General features: G+C 46.5%; 2 protein-coding genes across 5 annotated transcripts in view; both read left to right on the top strand.

Moving 5' to 3' along the window:
- The window catches only part of LOC137425531 (uncharacterized), a 578,290-nt gene that overhangs the window by 348,464 nt on the left and 215,759 nt on the right, over positions 1 to 14,067 (top strand). The gene's annotated exons all lie outside the window — the stretch shown is intronic.
- STIL (STIL centriolar assembly protein) overlaps positions 1 to 14,067 on the top strand; it is a 60,733-nt gene that overhangs the window by 44,605 nt on the left and 2,061 nt on the right. For all 4 annotated transcript variants that reach the window (XM_078773798.1, XM_078773803.1, XM_078773791.1 and 1 more), the window contains 4 exons: positions 1,730 to 1,973; positions 2,098 to 2,251; positions 12,134 to 12,259; positions 12,378 to 12,502. In XM_078773798.1, coding sequence (XP_078629924.1) covers positions 1,730 to 1,973; positions 2,098 to 2,251; positions 12,134 to 12,259; positions 12,378 to 12,502 — 649 coding nt within the window. The remainder of the gene's footprint in view (positions 1 to 1,729; positions 1,974 to 2,097; positions 2,252 to 12,133; positions 12,260 to 12,377; positions 12,503 to 14,067) is intronic.

Below are 14,067 nucleotides of genomic sequence, written 5' to 3'. Positions count from 1 at the left end.
TCTTTCTGTCTTCTACCGACTCCTCTCCGGCCTTGCACCCCCAGCTCTCTCTGTGCTCTGTCCCCCAAATATTCCTACAGGTCGCACAAGATCTGCCAGCAACCCTCTGATGGTTAAACTGCCGAAATCTCGGCTCTCCGCTCACCTTCACTCTTTCATTCCTCTTTTCTCCCGCCTCTGGAACAAACTCCCTCACTCCCTTCAATCCCACTCCTCCCTCCAGGTCTTTAAAACAGCTGTTCACCACCATCTCTTATCTTCCCCCATCCAAAACCTTGATCTTTTCTACCCCCGCTAATTCACCCCAGATCCACCTTGTTTGAAATTCCAACTTCTTTCCTGGAAGTCCTGGCAGTGTCCATATGTTTTATACCTCTCCCACTGCCCCCTTCCCACGCCCCCCCCCCCCCCCAAAGCCCTCGCCCTCTCTCAGATCTCTCGATGTCTCCATGTCTCTCGGTCCCTGCTCTCAAATGTTGTGTTTGTGTCCTTCCCCCTCTCTCCCCATCTTGTCTACCGCTCCCTATGTTATATGTTTTATGTGTCGGTTTGTCTTTCTGTGTGATTAATGTTCGCTCTTTCACGAGCCTCGATATTGTATACAAAAAAAAAAAAAAAAAAAAAATTAAAAAAAAAAAAAAAAAAAAAAATGATAGAGGCTGCAAATAGACTATTACTGTCACCTCTTTCAACCTCCACACCTTCATTCTCGGTTGGTACTTCACCCGCCGAGCTCTCCTCGCAGCTTTCACCCTTACGTCGCAGACAACCAAGTGGTGCTGTGAAACAGCCTCCTCCCCCGGGATCACCTTTGTCTCGGAGGTGCCCCCTATCTTGCCTACGCACCATCAGGTAGTCGACGGTTGTCGTCGACCCACCTGACGTGTATGTAACAAGCTTATTATCCTCTTTCTGGAACTGAGTATTACAAATCAACAAATCAGCTCCATCAGCAAACTCCAAAATCCTTTCACCTTCTCCATTTCTCACACCATATCCGTAACCCCCATGAACTCCGTCAAAACCATCCATACTCCTTCCCACATGTCCATTTAGGTCTCCTCCTACCACAACAACTTCCTCATCTTTCACGTTTTCCATCAGCTTCTCTATCGCACACCAGAACCTGTCCTTCTCCATCGCTTCGACCAACCTGTGGAGCATATCCCGAGATGACATTCACCAAGAGCTTTCCAATCATCATTTTCACCATCATCAACCTATCACTCACTCTTGTCACACTCACCACACTGTCTACAAACTCCTCAGAAAACAGGACACCAACACCATTCACGCCCTCCGGGCACCCTTGCCACACAAACTTGTATTTCTGTCCCTGCCTACCCTTCACCATTCTCACACCACTTCCCTTCCATCTCGTCTCTTGCACACAACATATGTCCACTCTTCTTCTGACCAATACTTCCACCACTTCTCCTGATCTCCCTGTCATTGTCCCTACATTCCATGTCCCAAACCTCAGAAACCGATCTCCACTTCGGGTTGTACCCTGCCCACATGTAGTTGTAATTGTCATGGTTCTCTTTTTGAGGCAGTTTTTTTTTTTAAATGGCCGGATGCCCTTCCTGACGCCAACCCTCTTCGTCGCCTCTTACGACACGCAGGGATACGGCGTACCTATTCTTATCCAGGGTACACACTGGGATGTAATATGAAAAATGTAAATAAAAATGTAATTTTACATGTAATATGAAAACTACTTTCCTAGGAGCAAGCCTGTTTTGGGGTGGCTCCAAACAGCCAGTGGATCGATCGAAGGGCTCCTTTGGATCAAGTAATGAAGTTGCTGGGCATAGCTGGATCAAGGATTATGTACCTGTGTCCACCGGCCAAGACAACAAGGGCTACACCTGTGTCAGCTTAGCTTCATCTCCTCATGCTATCGACATACCCATCCACTCTGAGAGCTGCAGTGGGATGGAAAACAGTAGCCTAGAATCCTCACCGAATAGGTGAACATCTTTTGCAGAAATAGCTTTTGTGACATCCATTACATTTGTGTCAGGAATTGTTTGACAAATCTGTTTGTGTGTGTGTTTGTGTGATTTGGTCCATCTTTGCTGACTACGAATCAAGTTCTGCTCAAGACTCCTCCCACAGCCCAGCCCTGGGTGCAAGTGCGAGCTCGTGTTGGGGATATGCAGAACAAGGAGCCACAGCTGTACCATCTAATGCAGGTGTCAAAGAAAAGGAGGACCAGGAGAAAAACCAATATTATGACAACATGTTGGTGAGCTTGTTTGCGTTTTATTTGATGAACCCAGCAATTGTCCCCTTATTACCTCCACCACCGAGGGTGGACGGAGGTTATGTTTTCACGTCTGTCTTTGTCCGTGAGCAGAATATCTCAAGTTATGGATGGAATCGGATGAAATTTGGTGGACGGGTTGGGTGTGTAATCAGAATGAATTGATTTTGGTGAATATCCGAATCCAGATTCACCCTATCAGTGGGATACAAAATGTAAACTTCAACCTTGCAGAGGTATGCGCGCACTTCTGATTGCTGTTCTTGTTTAATGTTGCCGTTTTTATTGTCGGAGGATTTAACTTTTTGGCTGCTTTCTATTCCTTCCAAGAGCATGAATGAAATATTTGCATGATTAAGACTGTTGTAGGGTGGGGAATGAACGACATCAACAGCACATCCACCTATTGACACTACATACCAGTCCTACCAATATCCGTATCTCTCCATCCCCAGTGCGTTTAGATAACTGGAAATAGATATCCCCAGTATGCAAATCCAATTTTAAACTAGAACTGCCAGCAGTGATGATAGGCTTCCAGGCAAAATGGCCACCATATCATGTCACTGATGACGTCATCATTTTCAAAAAAAAATCTTCATGGGTAGTTGGTCATATGGGTGAACTTTGGTTTGGATCGGTTAAGCGGTTCTGGAGATAGATTTCCAAATATGTTTTCCTTAAATCCAAGTTACCATGTGACTGATGTCATAGTTCAGAATCATTTTTCCCCATGGGTAGTCGATCACACAGATGAAGTAGCGGATTGATCTGTTGAGCAGTTCTGGAGAAATGTTTTTTTTTTTTTTTTTTTTTTTTGTAGCTTAAATTGAAATGCCACCATACCACATGACTGATGATGTCATAGTTCAGAGAAAGTATTCCCTATGTGGGGGGGGGGGGGGGGGGGGGGGGGTTGATCACACCTATATTTTGCTTTGATCTGTTTAGCGGTTCTGTTTAGAAGGATGTCGAGATGATTTGGTAGGAATCATCTTTGCATGTTTTTGTTTCACAAGTTTGTGCAAACCATTGGCTAATTTACATAATTTGAGTCAACCACACCTACCATTGGTTCACTGGTTCTACCAGGTGAGTGCAGAGGCATTGCCCCTATGTTTGTTTGTTTTTTTCAGTTTAAATTTCCCTCCACCCCTTTCCCCTTGAAGAAGATGTTTAAAGTTTATGATGTCATAAACAATGGCAGCTAATGTAAGTCAAAATTGCAAAAACAAAATTTCTGATGCACTAAGCTACATTGGTATTGTTGCGGATCTCCCGAAGCCCATTCCACGTTACAAAGGGGGGATTAAACCCCTTTTTCCCCCCTTTGGTCTTCGTGTCCACGAGGCCGAATCGCCACTTCCACAGCAAGCGTGAAAAAGGGTATCGGGTCGACGCCGCTCATACCTTTAACCCACGCTGCCATGAAAGCGGGGACCAGACCTCGCACGAGCCACGCTTAATCGAGTACGCCCGAGCGGTATGCGTATCACGTGACTCGTGCCGTTACTTGTATGGAACCCGATTCAAGCGGTTCTATTCGTACCATGCGAGGCCAATTGATGGAAGGGACGGGAACGGTCAAATAAGAGGGATAACACAATTTATTTACACAATGTACAGGATCAGGATGAAGGAAAGGGGACACAGAGCAGAAGCCTAACCATTTTAACTAAATCCCAGACACGGGGCCCACTCACGCACACGGGGAGAAGAAGAAAAGAAGTTCGCGCGCCAAACGCGCTTTTCCGTCGGTCGCTCCGGGGCAGCTCACCCCGCGTGGCCCTCTGGCGGTCACGACACATATGCAAGAGAAGGCAGGCAGGAGGAGAACGCGCGTCTGTGGCCCGGAACGGGTCGTCTTCTCGAACGTGCGATTAATACAGCGCAGAGCGCAGGGCACGTTCGTGTACAAAGAGGATAACGCAATTGTTCCGGGGCTGGGCGATTGACTGACTCACTCAAGCTTCAACTCAGGCGAACTCCGAACTGTGCACACGACTCAACTCTCAGGGGCACCGACTCAACTGAGGTGGGGGGCTTGGAGCAGGGTTTTATGGCTCCGCCCCGGCCTTACTCGAATGTTCCAAGCCCCACCTCTCATCCACTGGTTAGCCACTCCCCTCGAGCCCTGATTGGCGGCTCGTTGCTTACCGGCCACTCCCCCTGCAGCTCCTCCCTTCGGCCTTGCCAGACTTGTTCAGGCCTGCCACGTGGCATGCTAGCGCTAAAAGACCGCCCTACTCACGGGCCTGCTCAACGCAAAACTAACACAGGAAAGGACGACGCTTACATTCACTAAGAAATAACTGAACTATTGCGAGGCTTCATGTTGTGGTGCGTCTACCTACGAGGGGGATTATCTTTTATTCCAAAACCACAACAGTATCTATAATGAGATAAAGTTTCGTTGAGCTAGCTATTACGGTTTTCTTAGAATCATCTCCACAAAATTTGTGTGAATAATAGTCCTTACAAGAACAATAGGTTTCCAGTGGGAACCTCAATGGAAACCTAAGAAAATCGTTGCTTCTATTGTCTTGCATCTGATTTCTGGATGGATTCTGATCCAAACCATTCTCGGCTGTTCGTTTGGTTTGTGTGTCACTGTCCTTTGGGCACTGTCCTTTGGAGGTTTTTCATTTCTGTGCTGTTGAAATGATCAGGTGATCAGTTTCTCAGAATGAGTGTTACCCTCGCCAGAGGAGAGGGTATTGCATTTGAGTCAGTTTGTTACTTGGCAAAAAAAATAATTTTTGGACAAGTATGTTAATCACTCCGATGTGCGTGCGTGCGTGCGTGTGTGTTTGTTGTTTGTGTGTGTCCGCTCACTTATACTTGCCTACAGGTGACAATTTTAAACCAATCTTCACGAAACCTCACCAAATGGTAGAGTTCATGGTCTGACAAAATCCTATTTATTTCTGAGGTCAAAAGGTCAACATAGGCCAACGGGTCAACCTCTTTTCTTCAAATTTCTAAAATCAATTTTGATCTAATTGCCTTGAAATTTGAACAGGATTTTCATATCGGTGAACTGAATTCAACCACCAACTATTTTTGAGATCAACATAGGCCAAAAGGTAAACATCGGCCAAATTTCTAACATTGTCAATTTTCATCCAATTAACTTAAAATTTGAAGACGATTTGCATATCAGGTCACTGAATTCAACCACCAATTATTTGTGAGGTAAAAAGGATGCTCTACCGAGTGCCATTCTACTTTGTTCTTTTTTGCCAAGTGTCGCTCTGAGTGATTTTTCATCTGTTTGTCTTTGTTTGTTTGTCCGCACAGAATAAATATGATTTTCTCAGCAACCGTTGTTCCAATTGAGAGGAAATTTTCACCATAGGTGCACCTCCTTTGGTAGAATTTTTCTATTGATTGATTATGACATCATAGGTCACGTGGTGTGGGCATCATCTTGGAAAAACCGAAAAACTTTGCACCTCTATATCTCTGAAAGCGCTGCATATAAAAAGTTGAGACATGGCTCATTGTAAAGAACTCTCCATGGGGAATAAAATATGTTAATGATTATGTCATAGGTACCTCCATTATGACGTCATAATTCGATAAGTTTTTTTTTTTTGTCTCAGCGGTTCTTCGATCGCGCTGCAAATTACTTTCGGTCTCTGTTTTTCACGGTCTTTTCACCCCATACTTCCTTGTTTTAAAATCTCAAAAAAAAACCCCCAAAAAATATTTTCCTTCTCTGTTCTTATCCGTTTGTTCGTTCTTATTTGTTCGTTCGTTCTTCGACCACGTTGTTCGTGATCACGTTAAAAAATGTTTCATCTGTCCCCTGAAGAACTTTATTTTGTCATATTCGATAACACCTTTTTCTTCTTTTCTATAAAAGGATGCTTTCGACTTGCTCACCAAATCTATTCATTCCAAAAAAAAATTCCATCTCTTACAGTGCATCTTTCATTCATTCCCTAAACTCTCCAGAACTCCACCCATCCTTCAGCGTCCTCAAATGTATTTTTGACTCGAATGTCTCAAGAAACTCATTTTGCAATAAATGTTCGTTTCCCATTAATCGTACACTTTTCAAAATCCAATCTCACCCCTTCCCTCCAAATCTTCCCCATCACCCATCTCTTTCAAATCTTCCCCCTTGCCCCTCCCCCCCAAATCTTCCCCATCACCCATCCCTTTCAAATCTCCCCCCCTGCCCCTTCCCTCCTAAACTCCCCCCACACCCCTCCCCTCCGAGACTCTCCCTCACTCCTCCCCTCCTAGACTCCCCTCTCACCCCTCCTCCTCAAAGGGTCCTCCCCGCTTCTTCCCCCTTCCAACTTTCACCTTCTTCTCCCTCAACCTTCTGCCTCACTCTTCCCCCTCCTCAAATAACACCTCACTGTGCCTCACCCAATCACCATCAAACCTTTTGTCTGCCCCATTCTTCCCTTTCTCCAAGCTATTCTGTAATCTCTGACACACCTTCAACAGCTCTCCCTACCTCTTCCTCCTCTTCCACAACTTACCCTACCGCTCCCCCCCCCCCCCCCCTGTTCTGTATCCGATGCTCCCCCTTCCTCTTCCTTAACAGTATGGACCTCAAACATCCGGGGCCTTCGCTCAAACTTAACTGATCTCTCCATACAGGTTGCTTCTGACAAACCAGACGTGATCTGCTGAACAGAAACTTTCCTCCTTCATGATGTCTCTGATTCCTTGGTATCTTTCCCAGGTTACTCCCTCCTCCGGTACGATAGACCTGAGCCTCGTCCTGGAGGTGGGGTTGCTATCTTTATAAAAAAACTCTTCCTCACTCGCCCTGCACTGCCCTCTCTCCACCTCACCCCCAGGAATACCTTTGGCTACGGCTTCCCCTTCGCTCCCACCTTTTGTTCATATGTGTTGTACCGTCCACCAAACAGTGATGACTCAATCTACATCTCGCTGTCTGATAATATGGACCAACTTCTATCTACCCATCCCAACTCTCTCTTCCTCATATGTGGTGATTTCAACAGTCACCATGCCAGTTGGCTGGGGGTAGGTACCTCTCTCACCAGCCATGGCTCTTCAGCAAAGGACTTCTGTGACTCACTGGGACTGACAATCTGTCAATTTCCCAACCCGGATCTCAGTCAACGGAGCATCTTCTCTTCTGGACTTGGTTATGACTAACTTCCCTGAAAATGTCTGCTGCTCTTCTTCTGCTCCAATCGGCTCTTCTAATCATGTGCTTGTTAAAGTGGACATCTCTCTGACCATTCTCAGAGAGCCTCCTCAGCGTCGACGAGTCTGGCATTTCACTCAGGCCAACTGGCACGGTCTTCAAGCAGCCATCAATCATCTGGACTGGTCTCCCATCTCTACTGCCTCTGACATCAACTCATCCTGGGAATTCTTCCAAAGTAAATTGCTCTCTCTCATGCACAGATTTATCCCATCTCGTCTTCAGTTGTCATACCCTTCCTCCCGTCCATGGTACACGGAATCTTGTGGTGAGGCTATTGCCCAGAAACAACTTGCTTTCGTCTCCTGGAAAGCAAATCCAACGGAAGGAAATCTCATTTCCTTTCACAAAGCCCGAAACAAGTGTGTGTCCACCCTCAGGAGAGCCAGGAACAATATCTCTCCGTTCTCAGGACCGAACTCTCTTATCTGTCTCCCTCTTCCAAATCCTGGTGGCGTCTGGTCAAATCTGTTTCTGGTGTTTGTTCCCCCTCCATCCCCTCCCTCACCTCAAATGGCCACACGGCTGACTCCGCACGTGAAAAAGCTGAATGCCTGAACTCTGTGTTTGCCTCTAAATCTTGTGTCCCAAACCCATCCCTCTCTGTACCCATCGTACCCAGTCGAACCAAACTGCTCCTGGACTCTGTGACCTTCTCTCCTGACAAGGTGGAAAAGTTTCTGTCAACCCTCGACTCTGATTCTGCAACTGGACCTGACGGCATCAGCCCACGGGTCCTAAAATCATGTTCTTCTGCTCTTTCACTCCCTCGCTCTGTTCTCTTCACCCTCTCTTTTGCTCAAGGTCATCTTCCATCTGCTTGGAAATCTGCCAACATCACCGCTTTGCACAAAAAAGGTGCAAAAACAGATCCCAGCAACTACAGACCAATCAGCCTTCTCCCAATTATCAGCAAAGTCATGGAATCCATCATTGCTTCAGATATGAAATCTTTCCACTTCTCCAATGGCTTGATCTCTGATCATCAATTTGGTTTCAGACCTGGACACTCCACTCTGGACATGCTGCTTCTGCTTTCTCAACAATGGATGGAGGTCCTCAATGCCAAACAGGAAATTAGAGCAGTCTCCCTTGACATATCACGTGCCTTCGATACGGTCTGGCACCCCGCTCTGCTCACCCAACTCTCCTCTTTTGGTATCAATGGAAATCTCCACGCATGGCTGGCGGACTTCCTCTCTAGTCGTAGTCAACGTGTGGCCCTGAATGGGTTTCTCTCATCTCCTCTTCCTGTTCAGGCTGGAGTTCCCCAAGGCAGTGTTCTGGGCCCTGTGCTTTTTCTGGTCTTCATCAATGATCTCTCTGACTCTCTTGAAAATCCTCTCTATCTTTTTGCTGACGACTCTACTCTCTGTCGCTCCATTCTTCATCCCTCAGATCGGCAGTCTGCAGCCTCCTCACTCTCTGCAGACCTTGACAAAATCAGACTGGGCAAACAAGTGGAACATGTCTTTCAATCCTGACAAATCTCACACTCTTACGATGTCTCTCCGAAAAGACCGACTGGACAACCCTCCCATCCACTTTCTGAATAATCCTCTACAAGAAGTTCTGTCACTCAAGATTTTGGGTCTCACTATCTGCCATGATCTTTCCTGGGAAAACCACATTTCAAATCTGGCCTCCAAAGCCAGTCGCCGACTGGGCATCCTCCGTCGTGCAAAGTCCTTCCTTGGCACACCTGAGCTCCTCACCACATACAAGGCTTTCATCCGCAGCTCAATGGAATACTGCTCTCCCCTCTGGGCTGGTGCTCTTGCCTCACACCTAGGTCGCCTTCACGCTGTTGAAACCAAAGCATTCAGAATCATTGGAATCTCCCGCGATGAAGCTAACTCCAAGGGCCTCTCACTCACTCACCGCAGGCAGGTTGGTGGTCTTTCCGTCTTCTACCGACTCCTCTCTGGCCTTGCCCCCCCCCAGCTCTCTCTCAGCTCTGTCCCGCAAATATTCCTACAGGTCGCACAAGATCTGCCTGCAACCCTCTTATGGTTAAACTGCCAAAATCAAGACTCTCTGCTCACCTTCACTCCTTCATTCCTCTTTTCTCCCGCCTCTGGAACAAACTCCCTCACTCTCTTCAATCCCACTCCACCCTCCAAGTCTTTAAAACAGCTATTCACCACCATCTCTTATCTTCCCCCATCCAAAACCTTGATCTTTTCTGCCCCTGCTAATTTCACCCCAATTCCACTTTTTTGAAATACCAACTTCTGTCCAGGAAGTCCTTGGTGTCCTTGTGTTTTATACTTCTCCCTCCCCCCCCACCCCCCTTCCCATGCCTCCTCCCCCCAGGCCCTCTCCCTTCCACACATCTCCCTGCTCTCGGATGTTGTGTTTGTGTGCTTCCCCTTCTCTCCCCATCTTGTCTTCCGCTCCCTCTTTTTGGGTATTTTGTTTGTCTGGTTGATTTTGTTTGTGAAGTAAATGTTAGCTCTTTAACGAGCCTCGATTCAGTATACAAAAAATATATATATATATGTATCCAATCGAGATGAAATTTATTGAGCGTCGTCTCGGGATAAATTGGTGGAGAAGAAAAAATGATGACATCATCGGTCACGTGGTACGGGCGCCATCTTGGGAAAACCCGAAAAAATTTGCACCTCCATATCTCCGAAAGTGCTGCATAGAAAAAATTGAGACATGGCTCATTGTAAAGAACTCTCCATGGGGAATAGCATATTGTTACGTTTGTGGGGGGTAGACAATGATTACCTTAGAGCCAGGTAGAAGTGTATTGGTAGTGTGCTCTGACTGTCGTGAAGAAGAAGAAACCCCATGTATCATAAGTAGGAATTCGGTAGACCGTATGTCGTGCAAGTGTATGTGTCCCCATGAGAGGGGTGGGGTTGTGTTAATTAGCAAGGGATTAATTGTAAATCCCCTATATGTAAATGACCTCTGTTATTTATCCTCTGTTCCTTATGACAATGCAACACACACACAAAGCCAGGCAATAGTGCATTAAAAGACACTAAATAAAAGGTAACCAGAAACAGGACTACAGGACTTTGAGCACCACCGATGATACCACCGACGGGTGATAATATCAAGCAAGCAGGTCCGGGAAGCCACGCCGTAGAGAGCAGTTATTGGTGAGATTTGTCGAGCAACGAAGAGAGGGACTCGCTGATGGGAGCGGGCACGGGTGGCGTCGGATGACATCAGAGCCTTGAGTACAAAGGAGTTGGAGGGCTGTCATTTTCTCTCTCTGCTTCAGGATTTCATAAAGAACGGCGTCCCCGACATTTTCTCTCTCGGTTTCTGGATCTGGAGGTGAACAGTCGCTGATGAGCTCTCTTGTGGTGGGACAGTCTCAACGAAATGTCAAAGTTTACAAGTTCTTGGCTGTGGGGTTTGGTGGTGAACGGTCGTGTTCTGACATCATCGTGATCCTGAGGAGGAGCGAACTGCGGACCAAGGCCTGCGTTTCCCACGAGCGAACTCTGCACAGAGGCCTGCGCTGTTCCTGCCAAGGACGCGGGGGTTTTAACGATTCCCGAGGGGGTTCAGGAGACGCTCAGAGCTAAGTTCCTAAAAAAACACCCATTTAGGAATTTTAGCTTTGCCGTGTGTTAATTTGTTACCGGCATTTCTTCAACTAGGGCATGCCCGTACTATATCTATATCTAAAATTATATCCCCCCCTCTATTTACATGAAATGGTTTGGTTCATGAAATGTTTTGGTCCATTCGCAACGCCAAAGCGAACGGCGAACGCTTTACATGAAATGGTTTGGTCCATGAAATGTTTTGGTTCATTCGCAACGCCAAAGCGAACGGCGAACGGCTTGCGAGTACAGTGACAATCCCCCCGGGGTTTTAATTAGTTTTAAAACATCGTTTAACGCCAACATAGCGCCAACATAGTTTGCCGACGGGAAATAAATGAATACGCTCTCAAATGTGCCATCCGAGGCAGAGTGTGTTCGCCACGTTCGGCACACGCGATAGCTCGCTGCTCTCTGATTGGTTGAATCGTTTTTTGGACATAGCTCGGTAAGTAATTGTCCGATTAATATGAAACCTTGAAAAGGCACATCCTCGGGTCCCCAGCAATATACCTGGCAAGTTTAAAGTATATCGGACCCGTGGTTGTCGAGAAACAGCGGTCACAGACAAACAAACAAACACACAGAGATTAGTGGAATTATAGATAGATAAAGCCGGTATTTTTGTACAATTTGAATCCATGTCCGTTTGAGTTGATTGTCACAGGTGCGAAGACGTCTGGTTGAAGCCGTCCAGGTAAGTTCGTCATTCTCCTTTCCCTCGCGTGTAAAGAACACCGTCATTTTTGACTGAACGCCTCGGAGTTAAAGTTCAATCGGATAATCTGTCCGAGACCGGTCTTTAACGGAACGGACAGGACAATATGTTAATGATGTCATAGGTGCCTCCATTATTACATCATAATTCAACACGTACAACACTTCATCCGATCAAGATGAAATTTCTTGAGCGTCATCTCAGGATAAATTGGTGGAGAAAAAAAGGAATGGTGATGTCATCGGTCACGTGGTTCGTCCGCCATATTTGTTTTAACACAAGCCATAAAACCACTAAAAACACGACCTGGCGACAGTCTGCAATCTCTGATTACTCTTTCTTGTTTTTTGTTTTTTTTATGCATGTTTCAGCTCCAAGTTCAGACGATGCTACAAGTTTCGATGGATGAACCGACGCAGCAAAATCCAATTGATGACCATTGTTCAGCCAACATTGATGTGAAAAGAACAGGGGAGACTGTTTCCCATCAAACCCAGGTGCACGCACCACAAGTGATAATCCATCACCAGGCATGCCACTAAACCCTATGAAGGATTGTATAGCAAGGTCATGCTGGCACAATCTTTGTTCCCAATCACAAATTTGTCTTTGCAGCGAAAGAGCTCACAGTGTAGAGATGTTGCAGCAGCTACAATGAAACAACTGCGCAAGATGGGAGTGAAGCTGGATTTGGATACATCGCCGACTGAACATCGGCCAGACGAAGTGAATAGGACAAGGTAAGATGACTGATCGAAAGCAATTCCTCCCTCAACCCCTTAACTCGCCCTTCTGATTTTATGATTAGGTTGTGCTGCCAAGTAAATTCATTCAGATTTAAATGATTAATGGTTCAAACTCCCCGCTCCCATCCCGTCCCACACCCTTCCATCCTCCCCTCATCCCTTGCATTCTCCCAGCCTCCTCCCCTGTCCTTCACTATCTGTACCTCAAATATCTGAGGCCTTTGCTCCAACCTGACATCTATCAATCCAGGCTACTGCTGATAAACCGAATATCTGTTTAACACAATCCTTTGTCCTAGGCCTGAATGTTGCACTTTTAATCAAGAGCTCCATTTCTTATTGTCCATGTACTGATCTTGCTGCTCCCAACTCCCAAGAGTACCTTGGTTGCGATTTCCTCTCCACTCCCAACTCATGTTTGGCTGTGTGTTGTACTGTCCTCCAAATAGTGACGATGCCATCTACATCTCTGTCTCTCTGACGTCATGGATCAACTTTTAACCACTCCTCCCAACTCTCTGGTGTTGAGCCTGGTGTTGGCTTAGCGGTTAGGGTGCCGGCTTGGGATCTTAGGATCCTGAGCTCGAATCCCGGTCGATCGCTGAATTAACACCAGGGGGGTTGACTCAGCCTGTCATCCTTCCAAGGTCGGCAAATTGATTACCAGCTTGCTGGGATGAATGATCCCGGTGTGTACCCCGATTTAGAATAGGTACACTGTATCCCTGCGCGTCGTAAGAGGCGACTAAGGGTTGGCGTCAGGAAGGGCATCCGGCCATAAAAACATTGCCTCAAACAGGGAACCATGATTGTCATGGGGCCCGCAAGGCTAACCCCCGCTCTAGCGGGGGGAAATGGCCTTAGAACGATCATTCATTCATTCATTCCCAACTCTCTCTTCCTCATGTGCGGTGATTGCAATTGGCACCATGCTAATTGGCTGGGTGTTGGTACCTCTCACCAGCCATGACACTTCAGCAAAGGACTTCTGTGATTCCATGGGACTGACTCAATCCGTGAACTTTCCAACCCAGATCCCAATGGCAAATCTTCCTTTCTGGACTTTATGACAAACTTCTCCACAAATGTCTCCTGCTGCTCTTCCCCTGCTCCAATTGGTTGATCTGATCATATGCTTGTGAGAGTCAATAACTCTTTGGTTAATCTGAGAGAGCCTGCTCAGCACCGGCGAGTTTGGCAATTCACTCACGCAAGCTGCAGGTGGCGGTGGTATGTGCTCTGTTGAGTGCCCTTCTAGTTGAACACTGTGGAATACAAATCGCCTTATTTACATTTCTAAACACTTTCAGTTAAGCAGTGCAGTACAGTACTGTACTTTCGGAAATTTTTACGTCATCTCGACCAATCAAATTTGCTGTGTGCTCTGAGGGTGGGGAAACAGCCAGATTCAGCCAAAATTTCAGCTCGTGCTCAAACGCACAGTCAGTTTAAAAGACCTTTCCCATGTCCTTTTGCTTAAGACTCTGGGGTTGGGTGTTCTGTGAGCTCTCCAGCTTATTTATTTATTTATGAATTATTTTCCATTTGTCATCAAAGTT

The sequence above is a fragment of the Myxine glutinosa genome, chromosome 1 (genome assembly GCF_964187855.1).
Source record: "Myxine glutinosa chromosome 1, kmMyxGlut1.1, whole genome shotgun sequence".
Taxonomy (NCBI): domain Eukaryota; kingdom Metazoa; phylum Chordata; class Myxini; order Myxiniformes; family Myxinidae; genus Myxine; species Myxine glutinosa.
Note: the sequence above shows the minus strand (reverse complement) of the source record. Positions and strands in the feature narration are given on the sequence as shown.